Genomic DNA, 14,663 nt, shown 5'->3' with positions numbered 1-14,663 from the left:
GATCCTGGGTCATGTGGGTAGCCCTAGGTAGAGTCTTTTCAAGGGAAGAGGGTGGCAAGGGTCACAGAGTGAGGAGATATGGTGGAAACAGAGGTCAAAGAGAAAGGGAGAGACTTGAAGATGACACAAGCTTTGACAAGAGGGAAGGGGGGATCACAAGCCCAGGAATGTGGGCATGGATTTTCCCCTGGAGCTCTCAGAAGGTTGCCTTGGGGCCTATTTCAGATTTCTAGTCTCTAGGCCCTATAATAAGTGCGCATTGCTTTTAGATACTAAGTTTGCGGTGATTTGTGACAGCAGCCACAGGGAATGAACTCAAGGAGCCAAGGGAGAGACTTACCCAGGACACTCAGTGTGGCCACTACTGAGTGGTGACATGCCTGGGCCATTCCTCTCTAGTCCCCCAGAGTGCAGGGGAGGAGCAGGAGCCCAGGGGCCCAGCACAAAGGGCTGTGGGTATTGGGACTGGGTCCTCTCTCCCCACTCAAGTCAGAAAGCAGCCAGGATCCCAGATGCCCAGAGGCCCCTGGAGGCCCACAGTCCCACAGAGAAAGTCCCCAGATGGACCTTGGTGTTCTCAGTGATGTCCAGGATTGAATGGAGCTAATTCTGAATAAATAATGCCCCGCCCCGAAGATGGCAGGTGACTTTCTGAGCCACACACCTGAGACAGAACCCCATCTTTCTTTGGCAGAGCTGGGGCATGAATCAGGGAGTGGCTCATAGGCCCGGAATACTCGAGGGGCCATCAGGTAGAATGGGCATGGGCTCTGGGTGCAAGGAGCTGTGACTTGGCACCAGGGGTCCATTCTGGATCGGAGGGCAGGAGCTTGCCTGCCTGGGCCACACTGGGCCAAATCAGGGGACTGTGACTATGTGACCAGCCTTGGTGACCTGGCGGTAATGGAGACAGGAACAAGGGGGTTCCCCATGGAGGAGCAAGCGGTAGCAATCCTTATGGTCATTGCCATATCCCGAGGTTGCCAGGTAGTCATCTGTGTGCATGTCAGAGCCTGAGTCCCATTAGTGGGGAGGCCTCTGGTAAAACACATCCCACCTTTTATTATGGTACAAGATGCCTGGCCTCAGCATTGAGACACCAGGGGCCCTCCAGCAAAGGCTTTGTTTCTTCTCAGAGAAATTGTGAGGCACCTATTTCCCTCCTTGTGCTGGTTCCTGGGGAGCTCAGAGCTTATTTTGGCAAGTATCTGAGCCTTCAGACAGGGCTTTTGTGCGAGTTTCCTTCCTGGCTTCCTCCTATTCCTCTTACATCTCTGAATCTGCCATCGGCTGAGGAATTGAAGTGGTTCCCAGATTTAAGAGCCCGTGAAGCTGAGCTGCTGGAATGTCCTGGGCCCCATGGGTGGTCCAGCCTGAGGGAATGACCGGGAGGGGGTAAAGGTGGGCAGAAGGTGAGTTGGGCGGTGGGGGAGGAGGGCATACAGGGGGCGAGGGCCAGGAGCAGAGGTGTCCAGGCCCGAGCAGGGCTTCCAGGCTGAGGGAGAGAGGACACCGGGATGTAGAGGGTCTCCACAAGGTCAGGGAGGGAGGGCTTATCTGGAGGTCACCAGCCATGGGCAGCTCTAATCAGAGAGAGCAGGAGGTGGGCTTGGTTCTGTGCTAGAGGAAGAATGGTAGAAGGAGAGGACAGAGGGACTGAGGTCCTAGTGACCAGATTTCCCATGTCCAGGCCAGTTTCCCGGGAGGCACCACCAGGGAGACTGTGGGCCCCTCCTCTTGGGCTACTTTCCTAGCGGGTGCCAAAGATCCCATACACTTCACCCTAGAATCCTGGAGAGGTTGCAAATTAAATATGAGACCCCCCAAAATTAGAGGGCATGATTTCTGATTGACAAAAGGACAGTTTATTGAGAGCTGATTTGGCACCGGGAGCAGGGTTGGGGATGTGGGCATGGGGCCTGGCAGGAGCCCCCCAACACTGTCGGGAGCACCCTGATGCCTGGCTCAGGGGATCCCTGCACCCTCTCTTTGGCCTCGGGCCCTCTGCAGATTCACCTGTCCTGCTAACTCGCCGTCCCATCCCTGAGCTCCCCGTTCCTGGCTGGCATCAGCCTCGAGATCCTAGAGCTCTGTGAGAAATCTGTCTGTCCTACAGCCTCAATCTGTCTGAGATCTTTCCCTGGCAGCTCTCCTTAGTGTCTTCATATAGGGCTTCTGTCGGTCTGTTTTCAACATGGTTTCTGTTTTCCAAGCTCTTGTCTCTTCCAAGGAGACCCAGGATTCCACGGAGGAGCTTACACATTAGCCAGGAGGCCCTGGGGAACCATGGGCAGTGGGCCCCAAGACCGTTGGGAGTGAATGTGGTCTACACAAGAGTGGTAAATATAGGGAAGGTGCTGAGGGTGGGCTGTCCTGTCCTGCTGGCCTATCTTCTATTCTGGAACAGTCTCTGGGCTATTCTGAGTAAGAATGCAACTACCCCATAAGGAAAAATGAGGATTCCTTCTACCCCAGAGGCCAGAGGAGATGGTCAACTGGAGGAGCAGCTCTGAGCCACAAGGAGGAGGGACAGGTCGGGGTCACTAGAACTGGCCCATCCTGTCCCCACCACCCCACCAGGTGCTTCAGAGCAGGAATAGGCTACAGGAGGTGAGATAGCCAGACAAGAAGGTGAAGTTTCCAGAGAAATTCAGACTCCAGCCACACTGAGGACAGAAAGGAGAGAAAAATGCCTCCAAATTTCACCCTGGTCACAAAAGAGAGAAAGGGTAAAACTCACCTAGGACAGTCACCTGGGTCCTTCTGCTGAACACATAACACAGTGACACAGCTTCGAACATAAACCCTCTGTCACCCCTGGCAGCACACCCCCTCCCCGCCAAACCCAGGTCCACCTGCAGCTGCTTGGGAGGCTCAAAGTCCAGCCTCCTCTTTATGGGGGCTGGTCTGGCCCATGAGAGCTTGAGAGGGGGGCCCTCTCCCCACCGTCCCTTCACTTCTTGGAGGGGTGAGCTTCCTCCCATCCCCAGACATGGAGGGTAAGAGGGATGTCTGAGTGACATATCCCATCTTAGGTAACTTCCTGGACGGAGCTCTGTCTGTGGCCCAGCTTGCTTGGGGAATGCCACCTGGAAGACGTGACAGTCTTGTTTCCAGACACAGTGAGGCCTGTGCTTCCTGCAGAGTTGAGGGCCATGGAGGGTTCTGGATGCCACCACACAGCCTAGACACATGTGCAACATGACCATGTGTGCAATAGCAGGTGCGTGAGTGTGTGCTAGTGTGTGGATTTGAGTTTATTGTGCCTGTGAGTGTGCATGTTGTGCATGCACGCATGTCCAGTCTGTCTGTGGGACCCTGAGCCTACATCCACCATGCTGAGCCAGCTCCTAGCACAGCAGTCCGCCTGGTTCTCAGGGCCCATTTCCAACATCTAAGAAGGTGAGTCAGTCCACAACCCACATGGCCCCAGTGACTACCCATGGGCATTTTGGTTTAGTGCTTGTGATGGGGTCAGCGATGGATTGGATTCTAAGGGGCTCCTGCCTTCCAGGCTTTGAATACAGCTGGGACCCCCATGACAGATGTGGAAGGAGGGGCCCCCAGTGGGGGTATGCGATTGAGTGAATAGGGTGCAGGGACTGTAGGTCTTGTAGTGAGTGTGACAGAGTCCTGTGTGGGAGGGCCACAGGGGAGGCAAGAGCAGGGAATCCTCTAAGGAAGGAGGGATGCTCTAGGCTGTGGATGGGAATGCCCCTATGGAATAGGAGGCAAGAGAAAACACAGCATTGAGTGGGGTCATAAAAGAAAAGAGAGTGGGACATCTCTGAGGCAGTTCATCCCTGATGGAGAGGCCCCAGGTCCAAGGAAGAGCTCAGACATTATCCAGGAGTCTACAGGGAACCCAAGTCAAGTGGGCTTCAGGATTGCTGGTGACTGATGAGGTCCATTAGAAGAGCAAGTAAAGAGACATTGGGGATGATGGTCTATTGTGTTTCTCCTGTACCGGAATATTCTGGCAATTATAGGTGAGAGTAAAGCTAGCCCTCAAAAACACATGAGGTTGCCTTCTGCAGACTCCTTTCCCACAATGCCCAAGGAATGATGTTAATCCCTAAAAACTATTGAGTTCAGGACACAAAGTGTAAAATCCAAATAAGCAGAGACCGTGATTTCTGATTGAATAAAGGACACTTTATTGAGTGTTGCCTGAGTGTGGGGAAAAGGGCTGGGAAGACCCAGATGGGAGGCAAGATCCTCCTGGAGGTCCTGAGGCTCCGAGCCCCCTTCGGTGGGCGGGGGGCATCGGGAACCTAAGAGCACTCTGCGGGGGCCACCTTCTTCTCCACGGTGCTCCCCTCGTGCGTGACCAGGCAGCTGAAGCTGCTGTGAGATTTCCACTTGTCAGGCGTCAGGCTCAGGTAGCTGCTGGCCGCGTACTTGTTGTTGCTCTGCTTGGAGGGCTTGGTGGTCTCCACGCCCTGGGTGATGGGGCTGCCATCTGCCTTCCAGGCCACCGTCACGCCGCTGGGGTAGAAGTCACTGATGAGGCACACCAGGGTGGCCTTGTTGGCGCCGAGCTCCTCAGAGGAGGGCGGGAAGAGTGTGACCGAGGGGGAGGCCTTGGGCTGACCTGTGGGGACGGAAGGCCAGTGGGTCAAGGCAGATGTTTGTTGTGTCAGCACCTACCTGAGTGCTGGTGTGGGGGTACAGCTGTGTCATGTCCATGTCTTGGGCCTCAGGCGGTCCTTGCTCCTTGAGGTCACATCAGCTATGGTATTAGGATAACTCACCTTCCATTGGGGGAGCATCCGAATGTCCAATTTTGGAAGAGCTGAGCCCCACTGTCGTGTCCTCCCTCTCCATTGTCACATGTCCTTATCCCCCACGTTTGTCCCCCATGGGTTCCCTTGTTAGTGGATTTATCAGCAGGACACTTCGTCTTTCCCTGTCTGTCCTATGGCGTGTCCCGCCAGGTCCAAGTCTGGAGTCTGGTCATGTAGACCTCATCTGTCTGTCATGGTGCTAGGCTCTCAACCCTTTCTGGGCGGGATTTTCTTGCCCATGTTTACCCTGAATCTATCAATGCACTCCTGGCCACTTCCTGACAGAGACCCTCTGAGGCTGCCTGAGGGGGAGAGAGAGTCTGCCGTGGGATGCATTCCAGTACAGTCGGTGGAGGGTTAGTGGAAGAGGTGTGTATCTGGAGCAGGGGCTTTTCTTAGGGGTCACCTTGCCCAGGACCCTATACTGGGGATCTGCCTGTCCAAGCACTGCAGTGTGCCTGGCAGACGTAGGATCCATCCCTGTCCCTGTGGGTCACCCGTCACCAGATGCTCCAGCATCTGCTCAGGGGTCTGTCCTCCAGCATTTCTATGGGACTGGGGAACCCTTGGGACCTGAGTGGCCTAAGCCCTGCCCAGTCTGAGGAGATCCTGCCTGTCCTGGAGGAAGACGAGGGACCCCTCCTCTGAGGCCACCTTGTCATAGAAAATCCTCCCTTGGTCCTTGTTTCTTTTGCCCGAGTCCTCTTCCATCTCGTGCCAACCACGAGTCCTCACTAGATCCCACCTAGAACCCGGCAAGCACAGGACCCAAGTGTCACACACGTTTGGACAGTTGAGCTGTGCCAGCACCTTTTCCACAACCCATGGTCTTTGTGCCTCAGCCCAAGTCCCCCAGTCCTATGCTCCTTCATCCCTCATTTCCCATGTGTGGGTTCAGGGAGAACTCAGGTTACTGAACACCCAGGACACCAGGGAGAGGAACCCAGAGAGTGCCCAGTCAGGGTCAGAGTGAGGGCGAACAGGAAGGGGTCTCTGGGACCATCCTGTCCTGCCCTGACCAGGAGTCTGAGAAGAGAGAACAGGGTGAAGGGGGTTTGGGGGTGACCCAACAGAGAAGGTGCTGGGCCCCAGAGAGGTTCAGACCCCAGCCACAGTCAGGAAAGAAAGGAGAGGAAAATGTCCCAAAATATCACTCTGGTCCCCAAAGAGAGGGAAAGGGGGAGACTCACCAAGGACGGTCAGTTGGGTTCCTGAGCCGAACACGTAACACAGTGATACAGCCTTGAACACAAACCCTCTGTCAACCCTGCAGCCCCTCCCCTGCCCCAGGCCCATGTGCAGCTGGCTGCTTTGGAGGCTCAAAGTCCAGCCTCCTCTTCTTGGGGTCTGTTCTGGCGCATGGGCGCTTGGGTGCAGCCCCCTCCCCACCTGTCCTTTCATTTCCTTCAATGTTTGAGTGACATGTCCTATCCCAGGTAGCTTCCTGGTTGGAGCTCTGTCGATGACTCAGCTTGCCATAGACACCTGGAGAAAATGAGAGTCCTGTTTCCTTTTTTTTTTTGGGGGGGGGGAGTCTTGTTTCCAACAGAGACATGATGGGGCCTGTGCCCCCTGCAGAGCTGAGGCCCATGAGGGGTTTGGAATCTAGGATCAGTCCTAGACACATGCTCATCATGGTCATGTATGCTAGAACAGGCATGAGTGTGTACTAGTGTGCGCACATGAGTTTATCGTGGTTGTGTGTGTCCAGTCTGTCTACTGGACACAGCACCAGGACTCGACATTCTGAGCTGGCTCCTAGCAGTGCAGTCTTCCTGTCTCTCAGAGTCCATTCTCAGCTTTCCAGGAAATGAATGAGTTCACACATAGGTCCATGGCACAAATCAGAATGGGTCTTGACTTGGATTCGTGGGCGCACAGAAAACACATGAGCATTTTAGCTTTAGTGCTATTGATGGGGTCAGTTGTGTACTTGACTCTGAGGGGTCTCTGTCATCCAGGGGATGAGTGCAACTGGATCATCCATGACACATGTGGAAAGAGGGGCACCAGAAGCCCCCAGGCGGAAGCTGGAAGACCAGCTTCCAGGGACTGAGTGTCTTGTAGTGAGTGTGGCAGGAGAAGGGGAACAGGGCAAGGTTCTTAGGGAGACAGGGGTTTGGGGGCCCTGATAGAGTGACGATTCTCTAAGATGGGCTGGTGGGAATTTCCAAATGGGATAGGAACCCAGAGTAGGCCTGGCCATGGGTGAGAGCCTTCAGGGAAGGGAGAATGGCACATCACTGGAGGTGGGCTAGTCTTTAATGGAGAGGTCCCAGGTCTGGAGGGATTTGACACTCAGCAAGAAGCCAGAGACCTCAAGGGCAATGAATCCAGATACGGCTAGGAGGGGATATGGCCTACAGGAGACCTACAAGTATAGGGAATGTAAGGTGTGGACGTTTGGAACCTGGATCGGGCTGTTTCCCACTTCCCGGTATGGAATTTTATCTCTGCTAATATGGACCAGAGGGATCTACCCCATAAAGACCTGTTGGTAGGGGGGTTGTCTCCTCCCCATTGGACCAGCAACACTGTTCACCCTGAAGACGGTTGAGTTCAGGACACAAAGTGTAAAATCCAGATGAGCAGAGACCAAGATTTCTGATTGAACAAAGAACACTTTATTGAGTGTTGCCTGGGTGCGGGGAGAAGGGCGGGATGACCCAGATGGGAGGCAAGATCCTCCTGGAGGTCCTGAGGCTCTGGGCCCCCTTCGGTGGGCGGGGCCGTCGGGAACCTAAGAGCACTCTGCGGGGGCCACCTTCTTCTCCACGGTGCTCCCCTCGTGCGTGACCAGGCAGCTGAAGCTGCTGTGAGATTTCCACTTGTCAGGCGTCAGGCTCAGGTAGCTGCTGGCCGCGTACTTGTTGTTGCTCTGCTTGGAGGGCTTGGTGGTCTCCACGCCCTGGGTGACGGGGCTGCCGTCTGCCTTCCAGGCCACCGTCACGCCGCTGGGGTAGAAGTCGCTGATGAGGCACACCAGGGTGGCCTTGTTGGCGCCGAGCTCCTCAGAGGAGGGCGGGAAGAGTGTGACCGAGGGGGAGGCCTTGGGCTGACCTGTGGGGACGGAAGGCCGGTGGGTCAAGGCAGATGTTTGTTGTGTCAGCACCTACCTGAGTGCTGGTGTGGGGGTACAGCTGTGTCCTGTCCATGTCTTGGGCCGCAGGCGGCCCTTGCTCCTAGAGGTCAGGCCAACCATCGGTAGGCTCACCCACCTTCTGCTGGAGAGAATCTGAGTGACAGATTCTCTAGTTTCTGGGCCTCTGCATGGCCTCAGGTTCTCTCCACATCATATATCCTTCTAATCTACTCAGTCTACCCCCAGGACTAGATATCAATGACCCCGAGACCCTGCTTTCTTTCTGAATCTGTGTGTGCTTGGACACAGGTCTCAGGTGACATCCCCCAGGTCACTTACCCAGGATTTCCTAGAGCTGGCATCTCTGGGTTGCAGGGCTCTGTTACCCATGTGAGGAGTCTGTTTCCTGCCTCCAGGCCACCTCATGCCTTCACAGCAGCCTTGCCCACCTCCCTAGATACCCACCTTCTAGCGTTGCTGAATGGGATGGGCTGAGAACCCTGGTTCTTGAACTCAGGGAGTCCAGTAGGGGAAGTTTTTCGTGTCAAGTGAATTTCCAGTTCTGAGGATGGGGCTGTGTCTGTCCTGAGGGTTTCCCTTTTCTGTGAAAACCTGGGGGTCTATCTCTCCTAGCATTTCCGGGTACCTAGCAGTACTATCTCTGTCACCTGTCCCTATCAGGGACCTCGGGTCCAGTATCTTCTCAGGGGCTCTCCAGATGGAGTGGGCTTTGAGGGGACGGACCTCTGCTGCCAGAGTTTCCTAGACCGGTCCTATTCTTGGTGTCTAAGTATCCCTACATGGTGGATGGTCCCATCACCCTGGGCTCCATTCTCTCAAGTCCTTGCTTTATCCTTTACCCCTTGTCCTGCTTCCCCCTCCTTGTCTCCGAGTCCCCATATCAAGGCTCTCCTCATTGTGCCCATGCAGCCCTCTGCCCGGGAGCCCCCTCCACCAGAGACAGAGGCCAGCACCTGAGCGGCCCCCACAATCCTTCCATCACCTTATAGCCCTGCTGGCAGTCTGAGCATCCCTCTTCCTTATCCATCTCCCCTCATTTCCCCTCACATTCATGATTCTAATAGACCCTGACTGGGGAACCGACCACCCCCTAGTCCAGAGAAGAAGGTCCTGTAGGTAGAGGGCTGGACACACAGTGAGACCTGACTGTATGTACATCAGGAAGGATTTTGGGGCTGGTCCCCTGCAGCTCCAATACAACATCCGACAAGGTGGGAGCAGTGGAAGCACGAGGGGCAGACGAAGCGGACGAAAGGCATAGACCCCACAGACCTTTAGCCTCAGCCTTCATCAAGTTGGAAAGGAGAGAAGCATCACCTGAAATTGTAGAGTGGGAGCCAAGGAGGCGAGAAAGGGGTAGACTCACCGAGGACGGTCAGGTGGGTGCCTCCGCCGAACACAGCACACTGTGACACAGCCTCGAACATAAACCCTCTGTCAGCCCCTCCACCCCTGACCCAGGCCCACCTGCAGCTGCTCGGGAGGCCCAAAGGGCAGCCTCCTTGTCACGGGTGCTGGTTGGGCAGATGGGGGTGTGTGGTGAGGAGGTTGCCCCTGGAGACCAGGAATTTCATTTCCATGGAAGGTTCAGATTCCATCCATCCTCAGTCCTGGGGAGGGGTTGCAGAGGATGTCTGGGTATGTCATCGATATTCCCAGCTAAGTCCATCGTTAGGGAGGAGCTGTGTGTCTCCTCAGTGTGTGTCAGTATGTCATTGTGGAAGGGGTGAGCAGGCCTGTTTCGCACAGGGATATGATGGAGCTGGGACCCCTTTGCAGGCTTGGGACTGGTGGGGAGTGTCCTGAATGCCACCACATCTACAGCACAGGAGTCTGACGGGGTTTGGGGTCAGGAATGGGAACTGGATGGGAGGAGAATCCTGTTTCTCCCAAGCAGATAGATCTCTCCACAGGCCCTAAGCTCCAGCACCCTTCCTTTGGCAGGATCTTGTGGAAGGTATAGTAGATGGTGAGTGTTTAGTCTCCATAATGAGTTGGAGGAGGGCAGGTGTCACCTGGAGGAGTGTAGGTATGTGGGCTCTTGTCAGCTGGATAGACCCGCCAGGCCCCAGGTGGGTGGAGGGGCGGTCACTGCTTCCAGAAGTTTTGCCCTGAGTCCAAGTGTGAGAGTCTGACAGACACTTTCACCACCTCAGAATCCCACATCCCTCATGTACAGGAAGCATCATTTGCACACGGTGGCCCCACCAGGCAGGACACATACTGTACTCTTACAAGTGACCTTCATGTTGTGAGGGTGTTATGACACCCAGGTCTCTGCCTGCATCATGGCCTGGGGATGTCACCTGATGAGCTCACACAAGGTACATACAGGCCTGGTATCCTTTCTGTGACACAGTGGCCCGCCAGTCAGTAGTCCTGCTGTCCTCCCTGATCTGTCTGCTACTTCCTGTCCAGACTCACTCCCAGGAGCTCATCATGTCTCCTGTCTCACTCCATCCTGGACCAGAATCTCCCTGGCCTCCCTATTTGTCACTGGATGGCTCTATGGGGACTGCAGTGACTGGGTTTTCTTTGCTCATGTCCCACGCTGGGACTCTGTGTAGACCCATCCTCCAGGTCTTCCTGAACCTTCCTGAGGGATGCCTACCTTAGCAGTGTTTGGAAATGGACCAGTGTGTTTGTGATCATCATGTGTGTGCATATTGTTTGTATTCCTTTGTACCTGTGTGTGTATGTATGTGCCTTACAGCTCAGATCTCACACTAGGTTCCTAGGCAGATGAGTCGGTTGAGAGACTTGTCAGCAGCTCCTTCCCTGAATCTGATCCTGGATTTCTAACACAGAGGCCCAGGCAGGTCAAGCCAGCACAAGGGGTGGACCGTGGGTTGGCCTGATCTGAGGGGTCCTAGAAAACATAGGTGGTATCGATCTCCCATTGGAACATCAATACTAGTGGGAAGCAAGAGACACTGGGAGGGGGTGCCACCAGTGGGAATGTGAGTGTGAGCTACCAGGGTCCAGGCAGAGGGTCTTGTAGTGAGTGTGACAGGGACAGTCTGTGGGAGGGGGCACAAACAGTGTCCCTAGGGAATCTGGCAAGGAGGGTCCCCTAAAAAGCGAGGATGTTCTAGGCTGTGAAGATGGGGAAGGTCCACATGGAGTAGGAATCCAGGGAAAAATGTTACTGAGAGGGGACCTCAATAGACATCTTAAGAGGAGGGCTACTTCCAGCTGTTGAAAGCCCAGGTCCAGGGAGGAGATCAGCACATATTCCAGAAGCTATGGGGACCTAAGGTCAATGAAGGCAGCTATGACTGGCCGGGCACATGGTCCACACAAAGAAAAGAATGCACCGACCTATTGTGGAGGAGAGTCTTTAATCTTGTTTTGCTATTGGTGTATACTGTTCGGGAAAATTCTCCTGCAATTCTTGGCCAATTAATCCCCCACAAAAACATGAGAATGCCTTCTGCTGGCGCCTTTGTACACAGTCAAAGGAATGATATTCACGCTTAAAGATAGTTGAGATCAGACACAAAGGGTTAATCCCAATGAGCAGACAGCGCGATTTCTGATTGAACAAAGAACACTTTATTGAGTGCTGCCTGGGTGCGGGGAGAAGGGCGGGATGACCCAGATGGGAGGCAAGATCCTCCTGGAGGTCCTGAGGCTCCGGGCCCCCTTAGGTGGGCGGGGCCGTCGGGAACCTAAGAGCACTCTGCGGGGGCCACCTTCTTCTCCACGGTGCTCCCCTCGTGCGTGACCAGGCAGCTGAAGCTGCTGTGAGATTTCCACTTGTCAGGCGTCAGGCTCAGGTAGCTGCTGGCCGCGTACTTGTTGTTGCTCTGCCTGGAGGGCTTGGTGGTCTCCACGCCCTGGGTGACGGGGCTGCCGTCTGCCTTCCAGGCCACCGTCACGCCGCTGGGGTAGAAGTCGCTGATGAGGCACACCAGGGTGGCCTTGTTGGCGCCGAGCTCCTCAGAGGAGGGCGGGAAGAGTGTGACCGAGGGGGAGGCCTTGGGCTGACCTGTGGGGACGGAAGGCCGGTGGGTCAAGGCAGATGTTTGTTGTGTCAGCACCTACCTGAGTGCTGGTGTGGGGGTACAGCTGTGTCCTGTCCATGTCTTGGGCCGCAGGCGGCCCTTGCTCCTAGAGGTCAGGCCAACCATCGGTAGGCTCACCCACCTTCTGCTGGAGAGAATCTGAGTGACAGATTCTCTAGTTTCTGGGCCTCTGCATGGCCTCAGGGTCTCTCCACATCATATATCCTTCTAATCTACTCAGTCTACCCCCAGGACTAGATATCAATGACCCCGAGACCCTGCTTTCTTTCTGAATCTGTGTGTGCTTGGACACAGGTCTCAGGTGACATCCCCCAGGTCACTTACCCAGGATTTCCTAGAGCTGGCATCTCTGGGTTGCAGGGCTCTGTTACCCATGTGAGGAGTCTGTTTCCTGCCTCCAGGCCACCTCATGCCTTCACAGCAGCCTTGCCCACCTCCCTAGATACCCACCTTCTAGCGTTGCTGAATGGGATGGGCTGAGAACCCTGGTTCTTGAACTCAGGGAGTCCAGTAGGGGAAGTTTTTCGTGTCAAGTGAATTTCCAGTTCTGAGGATGGGGCTGTGTCTGTCCTGAGGGTCTCCTTTTTCTGTGAAAACCTGGGGGTCTATCTCTCCTAGCATTTCCGGGTACCTAGCAGTACTATCTCTGTCACCTGTCCCTATCAGGGACCTCGGGTCCAGTATCTTCTCAGGGGCTCTCCAGATGGAGTGGGCTTTGAGGGGACGGACCTCTGCTGCCAGAGTTTCCTAGACCGGTCCTATTCTTGGTGTCTAAGTATCCCTACATGGTGGATGGTCCCATCACCCTGGGCTCCATTCTCTCAAGTCCTTGCTTTATCCTTTACCCCTTGTCCTGCTTCCCCCTCCTTGTCTCCGAGTCCCCATATCAAGGCTCTCCTCATTGTGCCCATGCAGCCCTCTGCCCGGGAGCCCCCTCCACCAGAGACAGAGGCCAGCACCTGAGCGGCCCCCACAATCCTTCCATCACCTTATAGCCCTGCTGGCAGTCTGAGCATCCCTCTTCCTTATCCATCTCCCCTCATTTCCCCTCACATTCATGATTCTAATAGACCCTGACTGGGGAACCGACCACCCCCTAGTCCAGAGAAGAAGGTCCTGTAGGTAGAGGGCTGGACACACAGTGAGACCTGACTGTATGTACATCAGGAAGGATTTTGGGGCTGGTCCCCTGCAGCTCCAATACAACATCCGACAAGGTGGGAGCAGTGGAAGCACGAGGGGCAGACGAAGCGGACGAAAGGCATAGACCCCACAGACCTTTAGCCTCAGCCTTCATCAAGTTGGAAAGGAGAGAAGCATCACCTGAAATTGTAGAGTGGGAGCCAAGGAGGCGAGAAAGGGGTAGACTCACCGAGGACGGTCAGGTGGGTGCCTCCGCCGAACACAGCACACTGTGACACAGCCTCGAACATAAACCCTCTGTCAGCCCCTCCACCCCTGACCCAGGCCCACCTGCAGCTGCTCGGGAGGCCCAAAGGGCAGCCTCCTTGTCACGGGTGCTGGTTGGGCAGATGGGGGTGTGTGGTGAGGAGGTTGCCCCTGGAGACCAGGAATTTCATTTCCATGGAAGGTTCAGATTCCATCCATCCTCAGTCCTGGGGAGGGGTTGCAGAGGATGTCTGGGTATGTCATCGATATTCCCAGCTAAGTCCATCGTTAGGGAGGAGCTGTGTGTCTCCTCAGTGTGTGTCAGTATGTCATTGTGGAAGGGGTGAGCAGGCCTGTTTCGCACAGGGATATGATGGAGCTGGGACCCCTTTGCAGGCTTGGGACTGGTGGGGAGTGTCCTGAATGCCACCACATCTACAGCACAGGAGTCTGACGGGGTTTGGGGTCAGGAATGGGAACTGGATGGGAGGAGAATCCTGTTTCTCCCAAGCAGATAGATCTCTCCACAGGCCCTAAGCTCCAGCACCCTTCCTTTGGCAGGATCTTGTGGAAGGTATAGTAGATGGTGAGTGTTTAGTCTCCATAATGAGTTGGAGGAGGGCAGGTGTCACCTGGAGGAGTGTAGGTATGTGGGCTCTTGTCAGCTGGATAGACCCGCCAGGCCCCAGGTGGGTGGAGGGGCGGTCACTGCTTCCAGAAGTTTTGCCCTGAGTCCAAGTGTGAGAGTCTGACAGACACTTTCACCACCTCAGAATCCCACATCCCTCATGTACAGGAAGCATCATTTGCACACGGTGGCCCCACCAGGCAGGACACATACTGTACTCTTACAAGTGACCTTCATGTTGTGAGGGTGTTATGACACCCAGGTCTCTGCCTGCATCATGGCCTGGGGATGTCACCTGATGAGCTCACACAAGGTACATACAGGCCTGGTATCCTTTCTGTGACACAGTGGCCCGCCAGTCAGTAGTCCTGCTGTCCTCCCTGATCTGTCTGCTACTTCCTGTCCAGACTCACTCCCAGGAGCTCATCATGTCTCCTGTCTCACTCCATCCTGGACCAGAATCTCCCTGGCCTCCCTATTTGTCACTGGATGGCTCTATGGGGACTGCAGTGACTGGGTTTTCTTTGCTCATGTCCCACGCTGGGACTCTGTGTAGACCCATCCTCCAGGTCTTCCTGAACCTTCCTGAGGGATGCCTACCTTAGCAGTGTTTGGAAATGGACCAGTGTGTTTGTGATCATCATGTGTGTGCATATTGTTTGTATTCCTTTGTACCTGTGTGTGTATGTATGTGCCTTACAGCTCAGATCTCACACTAGGTTCCTAGG

The 14,663-nt window shown here is 55.0% G+C and overlaps 1 long non-coding RNA gene and 3 gene segments (V, D, J or C); all 4 read right to left on the bottom strand.

Moving 5' to 3' along the window:
* Positions 1 to 1,042: 1,042 nt before the first annotated feature.
* On the bottom strand, positions 1,043 to 2,789 carry LOC140619645 (uncharacterized). Its single transcript, XR_012019506.1, has 2 exons — positions 2,741 to 2,789; positions 1,043 to 1,373 (listed from the first exon to the last, which is right to left on the bottom strand). It is a non-coding gene; the product is annotated as an uncharacterized lncRNA (long non-coding RNA).
* Positions 2,790 to 4,274: 1,485 nt separating this feature from the next.
* On the bottom strand, positions 4,275 to 4,827 carry LOC140619032 (immunoglobulin lambda constant 7-like). The segment is given in 2 exon segments: positions 4,275 to 4,594; positions 4,755 to 4,827. Coding segments are annotated over 2 exon segments (393 nt in total).
* Positions 4,828 to 7,388: 2,561 nt separating this feature from the next.
* On the bottom strand, positions 7,389 to 9,412 carry LOC140619642 (immunoglobulin lambda constant 7-like). The segment is given in 2 exon segments: positions 7,389 to 7,847; positions 9,257 to 9,412. Coding segments are annotated over 2 exon segments (381 nt in total).
* Positions 9,413 to 11,561: 2,149 nt separating this feature from the next.
* On the bottom strand, positions 11,562 to 12,023 carry LOC140619031 (immunoglobulin lambda constant 7-like). The segment is given in 2 exon segments: positions 11,562 to 11,881; positions 11,960 to 12,023. Coding segments are annotated over 2 exon segments (384 nt in total).
* Positions 12,024 to 14,663: the final 2,640 nt, after the last annotated feature.

The sequence above is a fragment of the Canis lupus genome, chromosome 27 (genome assembly GCF_048164855.1).
Source record: "Canis lupus baileyi chromosome 27, mCanLup2.hap1, whole genome shotgun sequence".
NCBI lineage: Eukaryota > Metazoa > Chordata > Mammalia > Carnivora > Canidae > Canis > Canis lupus.
The sequence above is the reverse complement of the archived record's forward strand: the minus strand, read 5'-3'. Positions and strand labels throughout refer to the sequence as shown.